Source organism: Heloderma suspectum, chromosome 3 (assembly GCF_057233095.1).
Source record: "Heloderma suspectum isolate Gila_16-S chromosome 3, 16-S_ref, whole genome shotgun sequence".
Classification (NCBI taxonomy): domain Eukaryota; kingdom Metazoa; phylum Chordata; class Lepidosauria; order Squamata; family Helodermatidae; genus Heloderma; species Heloderma suspectum.
This window is the reverse complement of record NC_139460.1, coordinates 24,771,319-24,795,041: the sequence shown is the minus strand read 5'-3', so window position 1 is coordinate 24,795,041 and position 23,723 is coordinate 24,771,319. Positions and strand designations below refer to the sequence as shown.

Here is a 23,723-nt window from a genome sequence, read left to right as displayed (position 1 = left end):
GAGCCTTGGGGCAGGCACCAAGAAGGCCCTCTCCTGCGTTCCCACCAGGCATGCCTGTGATGGTGGTGGGATGGTGAGAAGGGCTTCCCCTGAAGATCTCAGGGTATGAGTAGGCTCGTAGGGGAGAATACAGTCTTTCAGATAACCTGGACCCGAGCTGTATAGGGCTTTATAGGACGTGACCAGCACTCTGAATTGTGCCTGGAAACAGACTGGGAGCCAGTGAAGCTGTTTTAGCAGGGGAGTTGTATATTCCCTGTAGCCAGGCTCAGTCAGCAGTCTGGCAGCAGCTCTTTGAACCAGCTGAAGTTTCTGAACACTCTTCTGAGGCAGCCCCACGTAGAGTGCATTACAGTCATCCAAATCGGATGCAACTAAGGCATGTGTCACTGTGGCCAAGTCAGACATCTCAAGGAATGGGTGCAGCTGAAGCACTAGCTTTAACTGTGCAAATGCACTCCTGGCCACCAGTGAAACCTGGGCATCCAGGCTCAGGGCTGAATCCAGAAGTACACCCAAGCTGAGAACCTGTGTCTTCAGGGGGAGCATAACCCCATCCAGCACAAGCTGTCTCCCTATTTCCCCATCCAGTCCATTACTGCTGACAGACACCGGTTCAGCACCCCAACAGCTTCCTTGGAATTAGATGGAAAGGAAGAGTAGAGTTGGGTGTCATCAGTGTACTGGTGACACCGAACCCCAAAGCTCCGGAGAACCTCTCCCAGTGGTTTCATATATATGTTAAATAGCATGGGGGACAAAACGGAACCCTGAGGGACTCCACAGGCCAATGGCCAGGGAGTCGAAGAGAAGTCCCCCAGCACCACCTTCTGGGTCCGCCCCTCCAAGAAGGAATGGACCTACTGTAAAACAGTGCCTCCAAGTCCTATCCCAGCGAGGCGGCCCAGAAAGATACCATGGTTGATGGTAGGGATGGACGAAAGTCCCTTACCTGATCCTGAAGCTTGCTTCGCGGTGGGGGGGAGGTGCTCCGTCCCTCCCCCAAACATTCTGGCCAGGGGGGAGGCGCCCCGTCCCTCCCCCCTGAAATTCTGGCCGACGGGGAGGCACCCCATCCCTCTGGCTGTGAAACCTCCTCTCCTGCCGGGACGCAAATGGCGGTGGCCGTAGCCGCCGCCGTTTGTGTCCCTGCAGTCAGCCGTGATAGGCTACGTAAATGTTTACGTAGCCTATCACGGCTGACTTTGAAAAAAAAAAAAGCGCGTAAGCTATTTGCGTTCCCCTTATTTTCGCCGTAGTCTACGTAAATGTTTACGTAGACTACACGTGCCAAAATAAGGAACGCAAATGGCAGCGCCCATGGGCGCCGCCATTTGCGTACGTGCTTTTTTTCCCCCCCCAAAGTCAGCCGTGATAGGCTACGTAAACATTTACGTAGCCTATCACAGTTTTTTTTTAAAATCTAGCCGTGATAAGCTATGTAAATCTTTACGTAGCCTATCACATTTGTTGGTTTGGTTTTTTTTTTTACTTGGAAATGGTGGTGGCGGCAGCCAGTCGGAAGACCGGCTGCCGCAGCTGCCGCCGCCGAACCGCTGCTGAACCGCCGCCGGAGCCGCCGCCTCCAGGGACATTTGAACAAGGTAAGTCCCATCCCGGGGGGTGGTGGGGGAGTGGCAAACCATTTCTCCACCATTTTCAGGGGGCCGAATGCGCTGGCATTCAGCCTCCCTGAGATTCATGGAGAAATTCTCTGACAGCCCTAGTTGATGGTATCAAAAGCCACTGGGAGGTCCAGCAGAACCAACAGGGACAGACTCCCCTTTTCTAGTTCCCGGCGTAGGTCATCCACCAAGGCGACCAAAACTGTTTCTGTCCCATAACCGGGTCTGAAGCCAGATTGAAATGGATCTGGATAATCTGTCTCATCCAGGAATCCCTGGAGCTGGGAGGCCACCATACGCTCCAATATCTTGCACAGAAATGGGATATTGGACACTGGCCGATAATTATCCAATATGGTGGGGTTCAGGGAGGGCTTTTTTAACAAAGGTCTCACCACCGCCTCCTTCAAGCAGGCTGGAACTCTGCCTTGCCTAAGGGAGGCATTAACCATTCCCCTTACCCACTCGGCCTGTCCACCTCTGGCTGCTTTTATGAGCTAGGAAGGGCAAGGATCTAGAACACATGGGGTGGCTCTCACCTCTCCCAGGATCCTGTCCACATCCTCAGGCTGTACAAATTGAAAAGTATCCAACAACACTGGACAAGCAGGGGCCAAAGTGACATCCACTGGGTCTGTATCAATAGCATCCAAGTCAGAGTGGATCCGAGCGATTTTGTCTGCAACGTGCTGAGCAACTTGTTCACAGCGGGCTGCCAAGAGGTTTAAATTATCCTCTTGAGGGCTGGTGTGTAAAAGACCCCTGACCACTTGAAACAGCTCCACTGGATGGCTCTTTGCAGATGCAATAGTGGCAGAAAAACATATTTTCTTTGCTGCCCGTATTGCCACAGAGTAGGCCTTCAAATAGGCTCTAGCCCGTGTTCGATCGGATTCATGCCGAGTTTTCTGCCAATGTTGCCCTAGTCGTCTTCTTACTCGTTTAATCATTGCCAGCTCCCTCAAAAACCAGGGTGCTGGTGCAGCTCCACTTCATGAGAGAGGACGCTCAGGAGCGATTGTGTCCACGACCCTGGTCATTTCTCCTTTCCAGAGATTGGCCAGGGCTTCGACAGAATCACCTGCCGAGGCAACAGGAAAATCTCCAGGAGCTGTCAGGAAACCATTCGGATCCATCAGCCTCCTGGGGTGGACCATCTTAATCAGCCCTCCACCCCTGCAGAGTTTCCAAGTGCCAGCAAGTCTAAACCCCACCAGGTAATGATCTGTCCATGACAACGGAACTATAGAGAGTTCCTCCAGTCTCAGATCACTATCACCCCATCCAGCATAGAAAATGAGGTCCAGAGTGCACCCAGCAGCATGGGTGGGGCCAGATACCTTCTGAGACAGACCCATGGTTGTCATGGTGGACATGAATTCCTGAGCTGCTCCCAACAGGGCAGCTTCAGCATGGATGTTGAAATCCCCCAGCACAACAAGCTGAGGGGTCTCCAGCACCAACCCCGAGACTACCCCGGCTAGCTCAGGAAGGGAGACTGTTGAGCAGTGGGGTGGACAGTACACTAACAGAATCCCTATTCTGTCCCAGGCACCTACCTTCAAATACACACACTTGAACCCAGCAGAATTTGGTGCCCAAGTCAGTTGCCCTGTTTGCACCCCCCCCCCAAATCAAGAAACAGCCTTTAGCCTTTAGAAACACATTTTAATCCCACAAAGGAAGTTCTTATCTTCTTAGGCTCTATCAATATCTTTTTCACTATATGTGACATTGTACAACTGTGGAACACTGCACATCTATATTATTGCCCTTTATGTTTGTCCTGAAATTTGGTAAGTGCTGTAAGAGAGATTCAGGGTTGTTTGAATTTAATGTAATTTAGAGTTCATATTTTCAGTTTTTTATAATATCGATAGTTACACCTACCCCATGCCCATGTCATACGATAGATATAAATCCAGAATGTTTCATAATTTCATAATCAATACAAGACATTTCATTTGCTTCTCCCTTACTGTTTTATCAATTTCCTCATTTGGGACACTGAATTAATTATTGATTTAGCAAACTTAGGTTGCTAATTCACCATCATTCTTTCGGAACAACTCTAAAGAACACATATTCATAATGGATTCATAGTTTTCATTAAACTTTTTGGAAGTGTTGTCTGGTCACAAGAATACTTTTCAGAGGGTTTATGAACTTCTGCGCACATCTAATGACTAGCACACTGAACTGGACATGTGGCAGATAATGTACAGTTTCAGATTCATTGGAATTACACTTGTGAAAAAAAGGCTACAAATGGTGCAAACTGGCTCTGTGGTCCAAGCTCTCTGGACATACTTAATATTGTAAGGAAGTAACTTAGAGCCTATTCTATACAAACTTCAATTGGTATAGAATATGGCAGTGAGACTGCAAGAACCAAGTGATCATAGAATCATAGGATCATAGAATAGTAGGGTTGGAAGGGGCCTACAAGGCCATCGAGTCCAATCCCCTGATCAATGCAGGAATCCAAGTCACAGCATCCCCGACAGATGGCTGCCAGCCTTGTCTTGAATGCCTCCAGTGTGGGAGAGCCCACCACCTCCCTAAGCCATTGATTCCATTGTCATATTGCTCTAAGAGTCAGGAAGCTTTTCCTGCTGTTCAGCCAGAATCTGGCTTCCTGTCACTTGAGCCCATTATTCCGTGTCCTGCACTCTGGGATGATCGAGAAGAGATCCTGGCCTTCCTCTCTGTGACAACAGCGCTATTGTATCTCCCCTCGGTCTTCTCTTCTCAAGGCTAAACATGCCCAGTTCCTTCAGTCTCTCCTCACAGGGCTTTGTTTCCAGTCCCCTGATCATCTTTGTTGCCCTCCTCTGAACCCTCTCCAGCTTGTCTGCATCTAGGGATGGCAGAGAATTCTGCCACAGATTTCAGTGAGGCCGAATGCACTGGCATTCAGCCCCCTGAAATCTGTGGAGGAACGGCCTCCCACCCCCTGCCACCCCGCGGAATCCCCCCGGAACGAAACTTACCTTGGGCTCTGGTGGTGGCTGCAGCGGCGGCAGCGGCTGGTCTTTCAGCCGGCTGTTGCGGTCGCCATTTGCATCCTGCCAAGCTGCTGTGATAAATACTTATGTAGCCTATCACGGCAAAAAGCAGGGATGCAAACGGTGGCTGCTATGCTGTTTGCGCCGCTGCTCTCTCTGTGATAGGCTACATAAGTATTTACATAGCCTATCATGGTAAAGGCAGCCACACAAATGGCGGCCACTATGCCATTTGTGCCCCTGCTCTTTGAAGAGATAGGCTATGTAAATACTTACGTAGCCTATCACGGCAGCCTGGCAGGACGCAAATGGCGGCTGCTATGGCGGCTGCCATTTGCATCCATAGCAGCCGGCCATGGCCGGAACTCTGGCTGTGGACGGCCCTGGCCAGCGGCTCTGTGGAGCCGCTGCGGAGCAGAGCCGGCCCAGGGAGGATTCTGGGGGGAGGGACAGAATGCCTCCCCCTCCGCTACGAATCCAAGCTGAGAAAAGGTAAGTGACTTTTGTAGATCCCTATCTGCATCCTTCTTAAAGTGTGGTGCCCAGAAATGGACACAGTACTCCAGATGAGGCCTAACCAGTGCTGAGTAGAGGGGAACTAGTACTTCCCGGGATTTGGAAGCCATGCTTCTATTAATGCAGCCCCAAATAGCATTTGCCTTTTTTGCAGCCACATCACATTGTTGGCTCATATTCAGCTTGTATCAAATCATATTACACCAATGCTGTACTGGTTACACTGGTTGCCTATTTGCTTCTGGGCCCAATATAAAGTGCTGGTTTGAGCCTTCAAATCTAGCAATGGATCGGTGCCCCTGCCTGGTTTTGACGGGCACCCACCCAGCCCCTGTCCCTGCGCTGCAGGACATGCCTGCATTCTTGCATATATGGGCCATTCATGGCCCCCTTTTGTGCACAATTAGATGTGCGCATATTTTGCGAGCACTATTTTTTTGGTAAAATGGCACTCGTGGCGCTTGCTGGCAGCTCCAGGGTGCATGCAGGTGGCACAGTGAGTGCGAGGTGGGGGGGTGAGTGGGGGTGTAGTAAAAATGTAACCTAAAAGCCATTGTATGTGTCTTAAGCAGCACATAGTACTGTAAGAGCTGCGCATGCCTGGAATGAGCAGACAGTAACCCTAAGATAAGGTTGCTAAGCAAACCGCTGGCAACCAATCAAAAGTAACACGCTGGCTGAGGAATGCAAGCTAAGTGATAAAACTGTAGCGCGGAGGTTGCCCAGGGTCGACTCTGCTTTGAGCGTGAGCTCCTTTGTCGAACTGTTTGCAAACAATAAAATCGAGTTGGACCCAGCCTGAAGTTGACTCTCCTCTTTGGGGCAAATTGGACTAGCCTCCAGGGGGCGAAACTAGCATTTTGTGCAACAAACTGGCGAGTTAGTCAGGAGTCCCTTGGACCACCCTGGGGTCAAATGACAGAACCGGCGAAGGTGCCTGTGGGGCGCGCCGGACCGCCTTTGAGGTCTGCCACGGCACCAGAGAACGGGGGTCGGGACACCCAGGAGGTTAAAGGCATGGACTCCATTGATTGAGTCAACCAGGCTGAATGGGTCTGAAGAGACGGCACTAGGGTGTTGGGCAGAGTAAGTACTTGATTTCCCTTCTGTCTTTCTGTTTGAGTTGCCTTCGGAGCGTCTGAGGTTTGTCAGACTCTGTGTAAACGTCTGAGGTTTGTCAGACTCCGTGTCAGTGTCGGAGGTTTGTCAGGCTCCGTGTATGGTTTCAAATAGAGGTAGGCACAATGGAGGCGGGTAGCTCCCGTTTAGAAAGCTCTGCCACTCCCTTGGGATGCATGCTAAAGAACTTTAGCAAAGTCAAGCGTCTGAGGTTTGTCAGACTCCGTGTACTAAGATGTCGAAAGGCAAGCTGGTTACACTGTCAATTGGACTGGCCAGCATTTGGAATTAGTTGGCCAGACATAGGATCCTTTGGTGTAAATCTTGTAAATGCTGTATATAAAAATGTGGTGAATAATGGGCAATGGGATCAATTCGCCTATATTGATGGGTGGTTGAATTGGTGCGGAAAGAATCCCCCTTAGTTACAGAAGTGTAAATGTGTAAATGTGTTACTGGCAAAGGACCGCAGGGGCAAGAGACCCCGGGTGGTGTCTGAATCAAGTAGTAAGAGATAAATTTGCCTCAGGGAAGGTGAGGTTATCAGCATTTGGATGAGTGCCAACCAAAATCCACTGAAGGTGAGAAAAGGTTGAATATAAAGTTCAATATTGTAAAGTCATGATGGTATGCTCCGAGGTGAAGCCCAAAGCCCCTGTTCCCCCCGATTCAAGCCCCACGGAAGGAGCTTGAAGACTGGGAGACCCTGCCCAAGGTGCCCTGAGCTCCCCCCGGTCTGATTCGGCCTGTTAGGTTGGGAGGAGAGGTTGTTGGGGGGAGGGAGGGGGCCCTCCAGAGACAGTTTGTCTGCCACCGTATCCAAGTTTGTTAGAAGAAACAAAAGCAGTTGAAAAAGTTGCAACTTCTGAAGAAAGAGATTTGTTTGACGACTTAAAGACTGTGGCAAAATCAAGAAACAAAGACAGAGCAAGTTCTTAAAATATCAGGGTCTGTGTGAGCTTATCTCTGTCAGCCTGCTCAGAGCAGAGCCAAGGGGGACTTGCCTAACCCCCCTTCGCCCTGTGGCTGGTTTAGCCTTAGCAAGCAGAGAGGCTGGAAGGTGTCTGTGACGACCTGACAAAAGAGTGAGATTTGCAAAAAAAAAAAGCATCACAGCTGGAAAGCTGAGCAGCACTGCTCTGTTCTTATCTGTGGAGGAATCTAGAAGAGGTGTAAGGTTACACCTTCCCCATTCGAACTGATGAAGAGACACAGAGCTTTTGTTAAAACGCATCCCTTCTTTATGGCCCAAAGCCTTCTTTGTTAGAGGCACTCTGCACATGGACTGGAACTTTGGCCAGTTAAAGACTTGCCGTAAAAAGTACTGTGAGGCTTGTCATAGCCTTAAACTCCCGTTGTTGTAGATTGTGTGTTTGTTTGTGATCAGCTCAGTGTACAGTTTGATTTGTGATTTCAACACTCAGATAAAAAGCTGCATTTGACTGAAAGAACTGGGTATATTTAGCCTTGAAAAGAGAAGACTGAGAGGAGATCTGATAGCACTCTTCAAGTACTTAAAAGGTTGTCCCAGAGAGGAAGGCCAGGATCTCTTCTCAATAATCCCAGAGTGCAGGACACGGAATAATGGGCTCAAGTGACAGGAAGCTGGATTCCGGCTGAACATCAGGAGAAACGTCCTAACTGTTAGAGCAATACGACAATGGAACCAATTACCTGGGGAGGTGGTGGGCTCTCCCACCCTGGAGGCATTCAAGACGAGGCTAGACAGCCATCTGTCAGGGATGCTCTGATTTGGATTCCTGCAGTAAGCAAGGGGTTGGACTCGATGGCCTTGTAAGCCCCTTCCAACCCTACTATTCTATGATTCTATGATTTCCAAGGCTTTGATTTCATTTACCCTAATGAAGCATACAGACACAAATTTCTAGAGATTCATAGACTACAAAGGAAACAGCCTTCAAAAAGTTCAAAGAGAAACTACGAAAGTTAGTTTCCCTTTAAAAAGGGGGGCAGCAAATTCTCTTAACTTAAGAGGTGAGAGAGAGAGAGTCCCCCACTCTCCCGTGATACTTCTAAGCCCAGCTGTGTTTCTGAAGCCTAAGAAAGTTCCTGCCCCATGTGTTCCAGCTCTTTCTCAAAATCTGAACTGTTCTGATGTTCCATTTGCTCAGAGGCAAACCTGACACTCTGCCAAAACTCATGCAGTGTGGAGTTGCCGATGCAAAAATGGTGGCTTGGAACTCTTTCCACATATGAGAACGCCCTTCCCTTAATTTTGATGGGCCCTGACCATGCAGTCAGAGGAGCAGTATAATGGTTAGATCTGCTCCACCATGCCCTACTATACAAAACAAATGTTTTCCAGTCATGGTGTTAGATTTTAATGATATGAAAAAGGTATAAAAGAAGGCAGAAGAAAGTAGCAGACAAAAAGGCTTAAAAAAAAGAAAGAAAGCTTATTCCAAATTTGTGTCGTTGAAATTAGTAAGATCTAAGCAAGCAAGTCTCTGTCGAAGCAATGGCAAACAGCCTAACTTGCAGAGAAAACAAAGAGTTAAAACTGGTGCATGGCACAGAGAATTTAAAACATGATTTGCAGAACAGGCAAGCCAAAAGATAAGTGTGCCTGTTACAAGAGGGAGGCTATAGTAGCCATAAAAAGGGGTGAAGCCCCCGTATGAAGCTTTAACAAAAATATTACCCACTAGAAGTGGACAATTAAAATAAAAAAAGGCTTTTCTTAAATTGAAGCAAGCCTTAATATCACCGCCTGCTTTAGCCTTATCAGACCCCAGATCATGAAGTTTTTAGAGCTATGGTGCACATGAGAGCACATAAAAAAGTGCCATTCCTGGAAAAAGGAAAAGGCAATGCTGGCAGCCACCATGGGCGGAGATATAAACAGCAGCTTGAGAGCAGAGAAGCGACCAGAGGGGGGGGGCAGAAAAGGAAAGGGCCGACCGAGGCTCAATAAATGTGCGTATTGCCGAGAGAAGAGACATTAAAAGAAAGATTGTCCAGAGCTGAAAGAAAAAAGAAAAGAGACTCACCCTGAAGGCTGCCAAATGCTGGCAGGGTCCTCCAGTGGGGGGGAGTCTAGCTGAAGGGCCACCACCCTACGAACAAATGCTCGGGAGAATCCCAAGGTAAAAGTAAGGGTTGGTGGCGAGGACTGTAAAGCCCTAGTAGATACTGGAGCCACATTTTCTATGATCCCTGTGTAAGCCCCTCCTCACGAAGACTGGAAATAACATACTGGAACATGCCTTTGTAGTTTCATCTGCATACCTGGTTGCCCTCATGGAGCGGGACTTGTTAACAAAACTGCAAGCTAAAATCTTCTTCAGTGATAATCAGATTGTAGTACAGCTGCCAGCAATGCAGGGCTCAAATTATCAAATGGCCTTTCAAGCAATCAAGATTGTGTCAGAGGCCAAAGAGACTGAGATTTTAGAGAATGTTGATCCATGTGTGTGGGCAGACAGAACCCCTGCCCAAGCAAATGCATGACACCAGTTAAAATCTTCTTTAAAAAGGGAGAGCCCTGTGTGCGTGAGGCAGTATCCTCTGAAAAAAGCCACCTGTGCAGGCTTGAAGCCGCTCATTGAAAAGTTCAAAAATTATGGTTAGCTAATAAAGGGATCGTCCCCCTTTAACACCCCAATTTTAGGTGCGCCCGAGGCAAATAGCACCTCCTTCAGGTTAGACCAAGACCTGAGAACAGTGGCTGATTGCCCTTTGTGCCTCAAAAATGATTCAAAGATGTTTGAGCCCCCAGCTCAAATGAGAAGTTGCCCATGCGCTTACTATCCTTTTCAGAGATTTCAAATTGACTTTTCAGAGTTGCCCCAGACTCATGGCTATCAGTACCTGCTAGTAATGATAAAAGCAATTGACTGCACCGCTCAGACAGTAGCCAAGATCCTGTTAAAAAGTAATCCCTAAGCTCTTGTTACCTAAAGAGAGTGAATCAAATCAGGGGCCCCATTTTGTTGGACAAGTAACGCAAGTAGTGGCCCAGGCATAACAAACTAACTAGAAGCTACACCCCCCTTGGAAACCTCAATCTACAAGTCAAGTTGAGAAGATGAACCGCACCTTAAAGACAATGCTCATTAGAATTTGTTGAAAGATTAAGTTGAAAGGCCACAGGCCTTGCCAATCACCTTGACTCGAGTATGGTGCGCCCCCAAGGGAAGTATTAAATTGACACCTTTTAAACGTTCCATAAGTGCCCACCTCGAATATTACCTATGGCTGATAGCTTAAATGTGAATTTAAAAGTAAAAGTTTTAAGATTCAAGGTTATGTTACTGCTTTGCAGTCTGTTTTGTTTTCACAGGTTTGCGACACCGCACCAATCCTGGCCTTTAGATGCTCCAGTGCATAATCTCAATCCCAGCGATTGGGTGCTAATCCAGTCCTAGAAAGATGAACCACCTACCAAGAAGCAGAAGGGTCTGTTTCAGATCCTACTTACCACTTCCATTGCTATGAAAGTCGCCAAAGAAAAGAAGTGGATTCATCACACTGAATAAAGGCATCACCTGCACCAGAGAGGGTCACACCGGAAGCTGACCCACCTGAAGGTCACCGTTGGAATAATGAACCCCTGAAAGGACTCAAGTAGCTCTACAGAAAGAGGGTGCTCTCGTCTCAAGGGTTCCTGATGAACGGAACAATACTGAGTTCCAAAAGTTCAAAAAAAAAGTGTTTTTGTTGTCAGCATTCTAGTAGCTAGAACAAAGGCGTCCCAGGCCTCACTTGCTGTTTAGAGAAAACCGTCAATGCCACGGCAATAATAGTTTGCGCCTTTAAGTGCGTAGTCCACCGCTGGACCAAAGAGAGTATAAATTTGAGAAAAGCCTTTTGAGGGGGGAATTGTAGTAAAAATGTAACCTAAAAGCCATTGTATGTGTCTTAAGCAGCACATAGTACTGTAAGAGCTGCGCATGCCTGGAATGAGCAGACAGTAACCCTAAGATAAGGTTGCTAAGCAAACCGCTGGCAACCAATCAAAAGTAACACGCTGGCTGAGGAATGCAAGCTAAGTGATAAAACTGTAGCGCGGAGGTTGCCCAGGGTTGACTCTGCTTTGAGCGTGAGCTCCTTTGTCGAACTGTTTGCAAACAATAAAATCGAGTTGGACCCAGCCTGAAGTTGACTCTCCTCTTTGGGGCAAATTGGACTAGCCTCCAGGGGGCGAAACTAGCATTTTGTGCAACAGGGGCAGGGGCTTGGCAAGTGTGGCTCACCAGTGCAGGTGGGGGGAGTCCATCAGACTCTCAAACCCAACCGGGTGCCTGCGCCATCCCTATTCAAATCCCTTAATGGTTTGGGACCAGGTTATCTGAAGGACCACATGCACCCACACAGGCCTGACCAAACTTTACAACCAGCCACTCTGAGGCCCTGCTCTCTGGTGCTTCTATAGGGGATATTAGTATTTATTGCGCTGACAGAAAGCGGGGACAAAACCTTTTCAGAGGTGGCCCTGCACTTATGGAACTCTCTCCCCCAGGAAATATGAATGGTCCCATCTTTGGAAATGTTTAAAAAATAAGTTAAATTTACATTTCAATCTCCTTTTTATAAATAGCTTCAGCTTTTATTATTCACGGTTGATATTTTAACTACTACTGCTCTGTTTTAAGGGGGTGTCATATGTTTTTAATTGCTTGATTATTTTATGAAGCTTGGTGATGATGATACTCTACAAAATCTTGTGCACCATCTTGAAAGGGGAATATATAAAAAGGTAATGAAGGCTGTATAGAAATCAGGTAATGAAGGCAGTAAATGAATCAGGGAAAGAAAGTAGTATATACATTGAGTAATGAATGAATGAATGGAATAATAAAAATATTCACTCAAAAATAAACCTTACTGAGTTCAACGGAGCTTTCTCCCAGCTTATGCTTTGTAGCCCTACATTACAATCCTAAACATGTTTACTCAGAAATAAATCTCATTCTGTTCAATGAGGCTTACTCCCAGGTAAGTGAGCATAAGGTTGAAGTCTTAATGTATATAACTATATTGTTGCATCTAAAGATATCCACTGATAATGGATGTAGCTGTTTTCAAAAGCAAATTTGAAAGGAAACTAGTGGTTTCTTGTCTCCATAGGAGAGATAAGATCTGATATGTGTTTGAACAACAAGGTTGAATATTATGTGTGGATGACTTGTACCTTTGTACCTTCAAAAATAAATAGCCCAAAATGTTGCTTTATGTGATGCTTCCAGACAAGGTATTTTATGATGTAATCACTCTGCCTGATTCATGGAATTTTATGGGGGAGTCCAGAGACGTTGTCGTCTTCTCTTTTATCCTACCCTTCAGAAGAAGGGTGGGATAAAAGTTCAATAACTAAATATACATTTTTTTTTTAATGAAGACAGGTAGGAAAATGTGTATATTCTTGTATACTGTTATGCATGAACTCTGGAGAAATGTGCTTTTCCATGGATACATGTGTTTGGAAGCTGCTGCATCTCTCTCAACCCATGTCATATATTTAGAGCCCACAGCATCCTGAGAAGCACGCCTATCCATATCTGAACTCACTCGGGAAGTTGCCTCCCCCGGTTCTAGGTGTTCCCCTTATGAATCTGAACTGCTAACTATCTCCATATGCTCAGAATCAATCCTGACACAGGCTGCTGTGGGAAACAGGTTGCTGGACAAGGTAGGGATTTAGTCTGATCAGGTTGGGCTCTTCTTATGTTCTTTTGTTAGAGAGAATGGCCTGACCTTAGTACAGGCAAGGGAATAAAAAGCAGGAAAGGTACAGTGGAAATCTCCTGATGCACACAAATATGTTTTATTGAACCCAATATATTTGAGATATGAAACCTCCTCTTCCTCCTCCTCCTCCTCCTCCTCCTCCTCCTCCTCCTCCTCCTCCTCCTCCTCTTATTACTACTTCTACTATTAGTACTAGTAATAGTAGTAGTGAAATTATTCCAAACAACATTTTGTAGCCTAGTTTGGAGACCAAAGATTGAAGTTGGTTATGCTTTGGAGTGCACCTGGAGAATTCATGTGTGAGGCTCTCTAATACATATCTTGAGCGGAACCAGCATGCACTTAAGTTCTGCCACACTATTACTAGTGAGATTCCCTAGCATCAGATCCTATGCATTCCTGTCTCAACAAAGCAGCTCAAAACATTTAGTCCCATAATTTGGATTCTTTGGGTTGGATCCAGAGTTAGTCCCACCTAGGGTAGACTGACTGAAATAAATGGGACTTAAATTAGTCTTGACTAATTTAAGATCCATTGCTTTCAGTGCGTAGTATCCAATGTGATACAAGTACCAGTGTAAATTATGTTGTGCTAGCATGAGGGAACTCTAGCACAATGCCAATACTGGTGGATAGCACAATGGGTGTTCTGGGGAATCCCATTGCTCTAGCTAAAGCTATTCATGTGTTACACTAGAGGTCTCTTATGCTAGCACAATGTAATATGTTAGTGCTCATGTCACATTGGATACAGCCCAGTGGGTCTACTCTGACTAAGTCTGGATCCAACCCTTTATTTGTCAAAGTACAGCATTTATAATTGCCTCCTCCTTGGAGTCCATTTCCACAATTATTTAAGTTTAGCAGAAGGATCGAGGGAGGGGATGCTTTTGTTGCAAAAGTGAAACACTGCTACATAATGGAGCCCAAGATGAAATATGTCATATTGTAATAACCAATTGTGTCTAATTATGGAAGAATATGTACTTACTTGCCAAGTGCAAAGCACTCCATCTTAACAGTAGATCCCTTTGCGGCTGTAACTGTGTATGGAAAATGGACTTCAATTTTCGGCTCATATTCCCCCATCACACCTGGGAAATAAAGAATGGTCTTTAAAAATAAAATGGATGTCACTGCTGCTTTCCATTTGTAGAAAGCTTATTTTGAGAGCCATCATGGCAAGCTTGTTAAACAGCCAGATAGTTAGCCAGCCATGAAGTTCATTGTAGAAAGACATGGTTACAATTAGGATCAAATCCTGAACATCATCTAAAAAATTAGAACTTTCCATGATTATCAAAGCAACATTTTATTTTTAAAGAGCAGACAATTATTTCTTAGGGTGTATGTCCCAAGTCAATATCCAAAAAGATTGGAAGATGCTGTCTATTTGCATGATGCATGGAGCACCTTCGTATTAATAAATGTTGTATTATAATCACCATCTTCATCTTCCCCATTCCTCAAAATAAAGTTACCCACATAACATTTTATTTTTGGCTGCAATCCTATTAACATGTTTGGTGGAGGTTAAGCGCCACTAAACTCTGGAAACAGACTTCTGAATAAACCTATATAGGATTGGGTTGCATAACAATATATACCAGCATTCCCCAACCTAATGCACTCCAGATGTGTTGGACTACAGCTCCCATCACCCCAGCCAACTTTACCATTGGCCATAGGGATAGTGTGGGTGCCCGATTCCATCCAGGAATCCAACAGAACATCCCCTGTCCATATCCCTGAGTCCTGCCCCGCTCACTCCCTGTCCCCGCTTGCTCCCTGCCCATGCTCAGCAAGAGGCCTGCACTCACCCCAGTGGCCTTGTCAAGCTCTGTGGTCACCATTTTTTGAAAAATAAGATAGCCATCACAAGAAAGCGCATATTTGCATATGTGTGAAATGCACATTTTTGAGAATGTGCATATTTGTGTGTGCAAAAACAGGCGTTTTGCAAATGCTCATATTTGCATATACATGAAAATGCACATTTTTGTGAAAATGCCCATTTTTGCATATGAGCAAACATGTGAATTTGCAAATATATGCTTTTTTGCGCATACACAAATATGCACATTTTTGTGATTGCCATTTTATTTTTCAAAAAATGGTGACTGCAGAGCTCGACGAGGCTGCTGTGGTGAGTACAGGCCGCTCGCCGAGCATGGGAGGGGCTTGAGTGCGGTCTGAGGACCAGCGAGCGGGGGCAGGGGCTGGGTGGGTACCTGGAGAACCCAGCAGGGGTGGGTTCACACATCCTTAATTGGGCATGCTGCCTGGGGATGCTGGGACACCAGGTTGGAGAAAATATAATAAAGGCCATACACTAAAACCTTAGCCAGCTTCTATCCATTCCAAAATACCAGATAGAATAAAAATAGGTCTGCTAACATTTGCCAAGATACTCATTCTTGGTCTCTATAATGTAATGTAATAAATAAATGAGTTAAATAGAGAGATGGTAGATTGATCATAGGATTTGGGTAGATAAAGAAGACCTATTCAATATTCTTCCTAGCAAACAGTCTTCACATTCAGTGGGGATTCCTGCTATGGAGGAAACTCATTCACACTCATGCAAAGGGATGTATGAGAATTTCATTTCAGTACGTTAAACAGAACTTTATGTGTTTGCACCCCTGGATGTGGATGTGACAACATTTTTTCAGGCTATGGTTGCATATTCCTGCCCTTGTGGATGTTTTCACAAAACTAATATGTTAGAAAAAATGAGCACCTGTTTTGAAAAGAAAAGATGCATTTTCACATTTTAGTCAATGGGCAAAAATTATGCATTTGGGTGTGCATTTTTAAAAAGTGCACCTAAATGTGCATTTTTTCCTGTTCAAACAACAATTTAAAAAAGCTTGCATTCAGGAGTGGGAACGAGGTGGACCAAGCATGATTTGGGAGGCATATTCAGAAACATTGTACATATATTTAATGCTTCTGTTAGGTTCAAGCCATCAGCTGTGATGGCCACATAAAATGGCAACACAGATCAATAAAATCTGAGTAGAAGAACTTGTCCTTACCTGTGATCCTTCATCTTCTCTTTTCAGTTTTCATCTGGCTCTATGCTACTGAACAGTTGACTTGTTTTATTTCCTTGAATGAACTGCATTTCAGAAGTAAATGAAATGATACCTGGCCTGGATCTAAGTAACAAATCAGTCTCCCCCATCTTGTTCCTATAGGTACTGGGGATAGGGGGCTTCTTGTGGGCTTCCTATAGGCATCTGGTTGACCACTGTGGGGTGTTCGAATAGACAGGCCTTTAGTCTGGGCTTTTCTATTCTCCCTTGTTCTCTTTCCACCCTTCCACCAAGTGCACCACCTTTGATACTCCTGGATATCCACATATGGCCATAATGTCTGAACAGAATGTATGCACATCAGATCTGATGTGCATAACATTCTGTTCAGACATTATGGCCATATGTGGATATCCAGGAGTATCAAAGGTGGTGCAGATCTGATGTGCATAACACCCAAACCAAACCATCCAATTTATGGATAGTGAGATATCAATAATGCGTTCCAGATCTATGAGCATACACCCTATTCCAATGATACCCCATGCAAATGCAGGTCTTAGACGCAGGACAGATGCCCCATGTGGGCACCGTAGGAAGTCATGAATGTGGACCCCACAGGATGCTTAGGGATAAGGAAAGATGGGGAAATACATCTTCCAATAGGGGCCCTTGTCTCTCTGCTTTTTGGCCCTTAGAATGTTTTGAAATGATCAGAGACACATTGTTTGACATCATCAGACACACCCTGAAGCCCAAACAGTTCTTCACTCAAGAATAATTCACTCAAGCTTTCCTGGCTAGCTCATGTTGCTTCAAATAAAGCTGCATGTGAAAAGGAAGAATCAAACATTTATCTTGTAAATATATGTATTTCAATTCCTTTATGACATATTGTCCTGGCAATTACGTTAGCCCACTTTATTACTCTTTCTGGGAAAAAAACAACATTATGCGATATCTACATCAGCATAGCTGGATTCACCACAGGGCTAAGGGGGCTGCAGCCCCCAGCCCACCATCTGATCTGAGGGGCCCCAGTAGATAGCCTGGAGAACTTTGTTTATGGGGCACTATATAAATATGGTAAATATATTTGGTGCTATGCACATCTCACCCTGGCTTGTGGATGATGCTTTTCAGACTGGGAAACATATATACAGCAGACCATTGCTGTACCTGCTTGGGATGTATGGACTGTTGAAATCTGCTCTGTCTGTGTTTCACGGATTGTCAGTTACCTTTTGCTCCATTATCTGTCCACAGACGAATGCGAATATATTTTTTTCATCATGTGGAAAAATGTGCAAATAATTACGTAAGAATTTACGTGTTTACATAATTTACCTTAGTACATAACATTTAGTGTATGGTCCTACATTCCATTCAATTGTTTCCTCAACAGAAACTTATATATTTTCCTACAAATTTTTGCGTAAATATTGGGAAAGCAAAACAAAAAAAAAATAGCCAAAAGTCCACGGACTCCGTGTGGCCTGAGGGTGTCGATCTGCAGCAGGTTCTGCAGGTTGGATTCTTGGCAATCCAAGCTCATTCTAGTACATCTCAAATTTCTCTAGCATCCCTAGTGTCTGCATAGTGCCCAATCAAGGCCCATTAATCTAATATCTTGGATGTAGGGCTGTGCACGGACCTGGACCTGGGCCAACCTGCTTTGGCCTCTGGATCCGAACCGAGATCCGGACAGCCGAAGTGCCCCCTGCCCCTGTGCCCAGCCATGCAAGCCCTTTGCCTCCCCCCAGTCCCACAAGCCCTGCACCCACCCCAAACCAGCAGTGTGAGCCCCCTGCTCCTCCTTACCTGGACTGTGGGGTGCATGTCACTATCTTGGAGGGAGTTGCCATTTGTGACTCTTCTTCTTCTTCCAGTCATTAAATGATGCATAGTAGGGCTGTGTAGGGACCCCCCGATCTGACTCGAGCTTCCGAGGAGGGCCCAATTTGGCTCGGGCAGATTTGGGAGGCTCTGGATCTGACTCGGCCCCAAACCCGAAGCGGGTTTCAGATACCGAACCCTGCTTCAGGTCCCCCCTGACACCCCTGTGCAACCCCCCACAGCTCCCTTACCTGGGCTGCCTCCTCCTCCATTGCAGCTGCTGCCTTCTCCGCTGCCACGTTCTCCTTGCCACCTCCACTGCCTTCTCCATTGCCACTGCTGCTGTTGCTGCCTTCTCCATTGCTGCTGGCTGCCACAGCTTCCAGCTCCTGAGGCCTGGACGTATGGTGACTCTTCTTGCAGGGAGTTGCCATTTTTAAAATGGCAACTTCCTGGAACTTCCAGGAGGTTGTCTTTTTAAAAATGGCGACTCCCTCCAAGAAGATGAGTTACTGTGAGACCAGGCTTCAGGAGATGGTGGTGGCACCGGGCGGTGGCGGATAAGGCAGCAGCAGCGGTGGCGAAGGTGGTGAAGGTGGCGGCCGGTGATGGAGAAGGTGGCAGCATGGCAGCAGGCAGCAGCAGTGGCATGGCGGCGGCAGGTGGCAGCAGTGGAGAAGGCAGCTCAAGTAAGGACCTGTAGGTGCCGGGGTGACTGGGACGTTGGGTCCACAGCTCTGAAATGCACCAAGTGCTTTGGGGAGCCCCCTCTGCTTCACCTTGGAAGGGGCTCAAAGTGACCCAAAGCAGCCCACTTCAACTCGGGGTTTGGGCCTCAGGCCGAGGTGGTGCACAGCCTTACTGCATAGACCGTGGCCATAAAGGGGCCATCTACACCACATTACCGGTGTAAATGGGCCATTTATGGCCTCAGTCTATGCAACATTTAATTATTGGAAGAAGAGTTGCCATTTGAAAAGAACATGGCGGTTCCCTCCAAGATGGGAACAGCTGCGGACACGTCCAGGGCGCTCACACAGCTGGGCATGTGGCTGTCCAGGTCACTCCAGGATTCTTCAGCCTGACCCCGACCTACTACAGACCCAGACTGCCTCAATCCAAATCACCCTGATCCAAATTGGTATTTGGGATTCAGACTGAAGCAGTGCACAGCCCTACTTGGATGCTGGTTTAAGACACCCCCACTTCTAACTATGTAAACTGTAGTACAGGGCTGTAGAACATCCTTCAGTCTGAGGAACAAATTCCATTTTGGAGAAGTTCTACCCACCCACATGAAGGCAAAAGGGGGAGGGGCCAATATACCAAGATAATTCAGTTAAAGCTCTTCCTGCCAGTCACTAAGCCTTAGGAGAGACATTTCAACCTTTCAGAATGGGAAAAAATGCACAAAAGCCAGGGAAACACTAACTAAATGATAACTGGGGGAAAGGGGGTGGGGTCAGGGACATGGTCAGATTGGTACCCCAGGGCTGGGGTTCTACACCTCTGACATAGTGGCACAAATGTTTTTTTTTTTTTTAATTATCCAACCTGAAGACTGATTAATATTTAGCTTACACTGTATGGAACAATTTCAGTACACTGGAAGGAATTTAGGAACAGTTTCATGCTCGTGTAAATATCTGAGCTTCATGATCAAATCCCGGAGCTCCACATGCAATATCAACTGCCCATTTGCTCCATGGTGCGGTGTTTGTATTTTATCAAAATATGATTTCAATGCTGAATCCTGCTAGTCTGTTTTTCAGGAACAAATGCATCCTCTGGCAATCCCTAAAAAGCATCATGTGAAATCACTGCTGTGCAGTGTACTAAACTGGTAAAATCTCCACTGAGATGACCGGTGGGAGTCTGGCGAGCAGCATGCGAGGTGGGCTGGGCTGAGTCCATCCATCCCTAATTAAGGGCACAATCCTATGGGCTGCACCCTGGGACTCTGGAAGGAAATATTGCAGTCACATCATCCCCACCCTGCTGGCTAGATAGCATTCTTCAAACTATCCTAGCTCAAAAGAATTTCAATATTACATCCAAGGGAGAGAAGAAGAACAAACTTCTACAGATTATACAGTGAAGAAAGGAACCACTTTCTATAACACATCTTGAAATATTTAGTGATAGGAGAATGTAGAAATCAATCAACTGAGTTTATGCTCAATAAACTGGGATTTGGAAGTTAGAGTTAGGGATGTATGAGAAATTAGTTTCAGCTCATTTTAGGATCAGGATTTATTCAGTTCGTACCTTATGGACTTAACACAGACTTGGATGCAATCTGATGTCAATGTCCATACATTTCCAAGCTCACAGACTGCCCCCCACCCCAGCATTTGATGGTATGCATATATATGAAAAATGTGCACGTTTGAAAAATGTGCACAAATACGTTTTAATCAATGAGAGAAGAATACATACATTTCAAAGATGCACGGAATTGATGGGTACATTTGGAAAAACATGCATGACAATATGCATGGATTTTCATCCAGAAAAGAACACCAAAGCTCGCAATCTGATGTGGACTTGAGTAGGAATGAGCTTTGAAATGGAATTGGGAGAACATCGGCCAGCTTGAATTTTGCCGATTCACACATCCCTAGTTAGAGTAGACAGCATAGATGGTGGACAAATACGATGACCTGGTATAAGGAAGTTTACTATGTACTTATGCTTATAAATTGATTTATGAGTTGCCTAACAAATACTCAAAGTAAGTTATGATAGATTAAAAGCGATCAAAATAATAAGAAAACATATCACTAGAGAGCTTTGGCTATTGGGTGGTATAAAATGTTATATATACACACACACTTACAGAGAGAGAGAGAGAGAGAGAGAGAGCGAGAGAGAGAGCAAAAATATGTTTTAAATTACTTTTTATTTAAGTGTGCCTATGTTTCACAACAGATGTTGGTCTAATAAATTAGTGTTAGGTACCATTTCCTTCTGTCTTCTCTAGTAAGTAGCATTTCTTATTCACAGGAAGATAGCAAGCAACAATTCATATGATCCAGCCAAATGCAAATATTTTCAGTGTGAGAAAGTTAAATACATAGGGTTGGATCCAGTCTTAGCTGAAATGTAGGTCCCATTGGAATCAAATTAATTCTGACTTCTCTCATTGATTTCAATGGGAACTAAGTTCAGCTAGCACAGGCTGCAATCCTGTACCCACATCTTGGAGTAAGCCCCACTTACCCACAACAGGACTTACTTCTGAATAAACATTTATAGGATTGCAGTGTTCGTCTAGATCGAACACGATGGGAATTGTTTGTGCCAGACCTTGGCTGGAGCTGGATCATGCTCCGTATTTCTGAGTAAAATACTTGCTTCAGAAATACTTTAATGATTAAGTATTGCATTGCTGAAATCACCTAGACCATTGAAAGAAACAAACTCATGGACGTCACCAGATGGTCAATATCATGGACGTCACCAGATGGTCAATATCGAAATCAGATTGATTATGTCCTTTGCAGCCAAAGATGGAGAAGCTCCATACAGTCAGTAAAAATAAGACCTGGAGCTGACTGTGGCTCAGATCATGAGCTGCTTCTTGCAAAATTTCGGCTTAAATTGAAGAACGTCGGGAAAACCACTAAACCGTTCAGGTATGACCTAAATCATATCCCTGATGAATATACAGTGGAGGTGAGGAATAGATTTCAGGGATTAGACCTGATAGACAGAGTGCCTGAGGAACTATGGACGGAGGTCCGTAACATTGTTCAGGAGGCAGCAACAAAATCCATCCCAAAGAAAAAGAAAGACAAGAAAGCCAAGTGGCTGTCTGATGAGGCTTTACAAGTAGCTCACGAAAGAAGGGAAGCGAAAAGCAAGGGAGAAAGGGGAAGATATACCCAACTGAATGCAGAGTTCCAGAGAATAGCAAGGAGAGACAAGAAGGCCTTCTTAAATGAACAATGCAAAGAAATCGAGGAAAACAACAGAATGGGAAAGACTAGAGATCTCTTCAAGAAAATTGGAGATCTCAAGGGAACGTTTTGTGCAAAGACGGGCATGATAAAGGACAAAGAAGGCAGGGACCTAACAGAAGCAGATGAGATTAAGAAGAGGTGGCAAGAATACACAGAAGAACTATACAGGAAAGATCTGAATGTCCCTGATAGCCATGATAGTGCGGTCACTGAACTTGAGCCGGACATCCTCGAGAGTGAAGTCAAGTGGGCCTTAGGAAGCATTAGTAACAACAAAGCTAGTGGAGATGACAGTATTCCAGCTGAGCTATTTAAAATCCTAAAAGATGATGCTGTTGAAGTGCTGCATTCAATATGCCAACAAATCTGGAACACTCAGCAGTGGCCACAAGACTGGAAAAGGTCAGTTTACATTCCAATTCCAAAGAAGGGCAACGCCAAAGAGTGTTCAAACTACCGCACAATTGCGCTCATTTCAAATGCCAGCAAGGTGATGCTCAAAATCCTACAAGCTAGGCTTCATCAGTATGCGAACCGAGAACTACCGGAAGTACAAGCTGGGTTTCGAAGAGGCAGAGGAACTAGAGATCAAATCGCCAACATTCGCTGGATCATGGAGAAAGCAAGAGAATTCCAGAAAAACATCTATTTCTGCTTCATTGACTACGCTAAAGCCTTTGATTGTGTGGATCACAACAAACTCTGGCAAAGTCTTAAAGTGATGGGAGTACCAGACCACCTTACCTGTTTCCTGAGAAACCTGTACGAGGGTCAAGAAGCAACAGTAAGAACCAGACATGGAACAACCGAGTGGTTCAAAATTGGGAAAGGAGTACGACAAGGCTGCATATTGTCACCCTGCTTATTTAACTTATATGCAGAGTACATCATGAGAAATGCCGGGTTGGATGAATCAGAGGTCGGAATTAAGATTGCCGGGAGAATTATCAACAACCTCCGATATGCAGACGATACCACCCTAATGGCAGAAAGCGAAGAGGATCTCAAGAGCCTCTTGTTGAGGGTGAAAGAGGAGAGTGTAAAAGCTGGTTTGAAACTCAACATTAAAAAAACGAAGATCATGGCATCTGGCCCCATCACTTCCTGGCATATAGAAGGGGAAGAAATGGAAGCAGTGACAGATTTTACTTTCTTGGGCTCCAAGATCACCGCAGACGGTGACTGTAGCCATGAAATTAAAAGACGCTTGCTCCTGGGGAGGAAAGCTATGGCCAACCTAGACAGCATAGTAAGAAGCAGAGACATCACCTTGCCGACAAAGGTCCGTCTAATCAAAGCTATGGTTTTCCCAGTAGTAATGTATGGCTGTGAGAGCTGGACTATAAGGAAGGCTGAGCGCCGAAGAATTGATGCTTTCGAACTGTGGTGCTGGAGAAGACTCTTACGAGTCCCCTGGACTGCAAGGAGGTCAAATCAGTCCATCCTAAAGGAAATCAACCCTGAGTGCTCATTGGAAGGACAGATAATGAAGCTGAAGCTCCAATATTTTGGCCACCTAATGCGAAGAGAAAACTCTCTGGAAAAGACCCTGATGCTGGGAAAGACTGAAGGCAAAAGGAGAAGGGGACGGCAGAGGATGAGATGGCTAGATAGCATCACGGATGCAATGAATATGAACTTGAGCACGCTCCGGGAGAGAGCGCAGGACAGGAAGGCCTGGCGTGCTATGGTCCATGGGGTCACGAAGAGTCGGACACGACTGAACGACTGAACAACAACAACAATGGCCACCATTTGTGTAAAATGGCCCTTTACGAAAAAGGCCAAGGCACCATTTTGTGTTAAATAGTGGCTCCGTGAGGGACCGGGACGTTGTGCGCCACTCGCTGGCGGACTGCCCAGCAGCTTGCTGCATGTGGCAAGCAAGGTTGGGTGACTGGT

The 23,723-nt window shown here is 45.7% G+C and overlaps 1 protein-coding gene across 1 annotated transcript in view; it reads right to left on the bottom strand.

The window, feature by feature from the left end:
- Positions 1 to 23,723, bottom strand: part of LOC146349431 (contactin-5-like) — a 233,967-nt gene that overhangs the window by 60,704 nt on the left and 149,540 nt on the right. Inside the window, exon 6 of the mRNA XM_084842648.1 lies at positions 13,971 to 14,073. Coding sequence (XP_084698774.1) covers positions 13,971 to 14,073 — 103 coding nt within the window. The remainder of the gene's footprint in view (positions 1 to 13,970; positions 14,074 to 23,723) is intronic.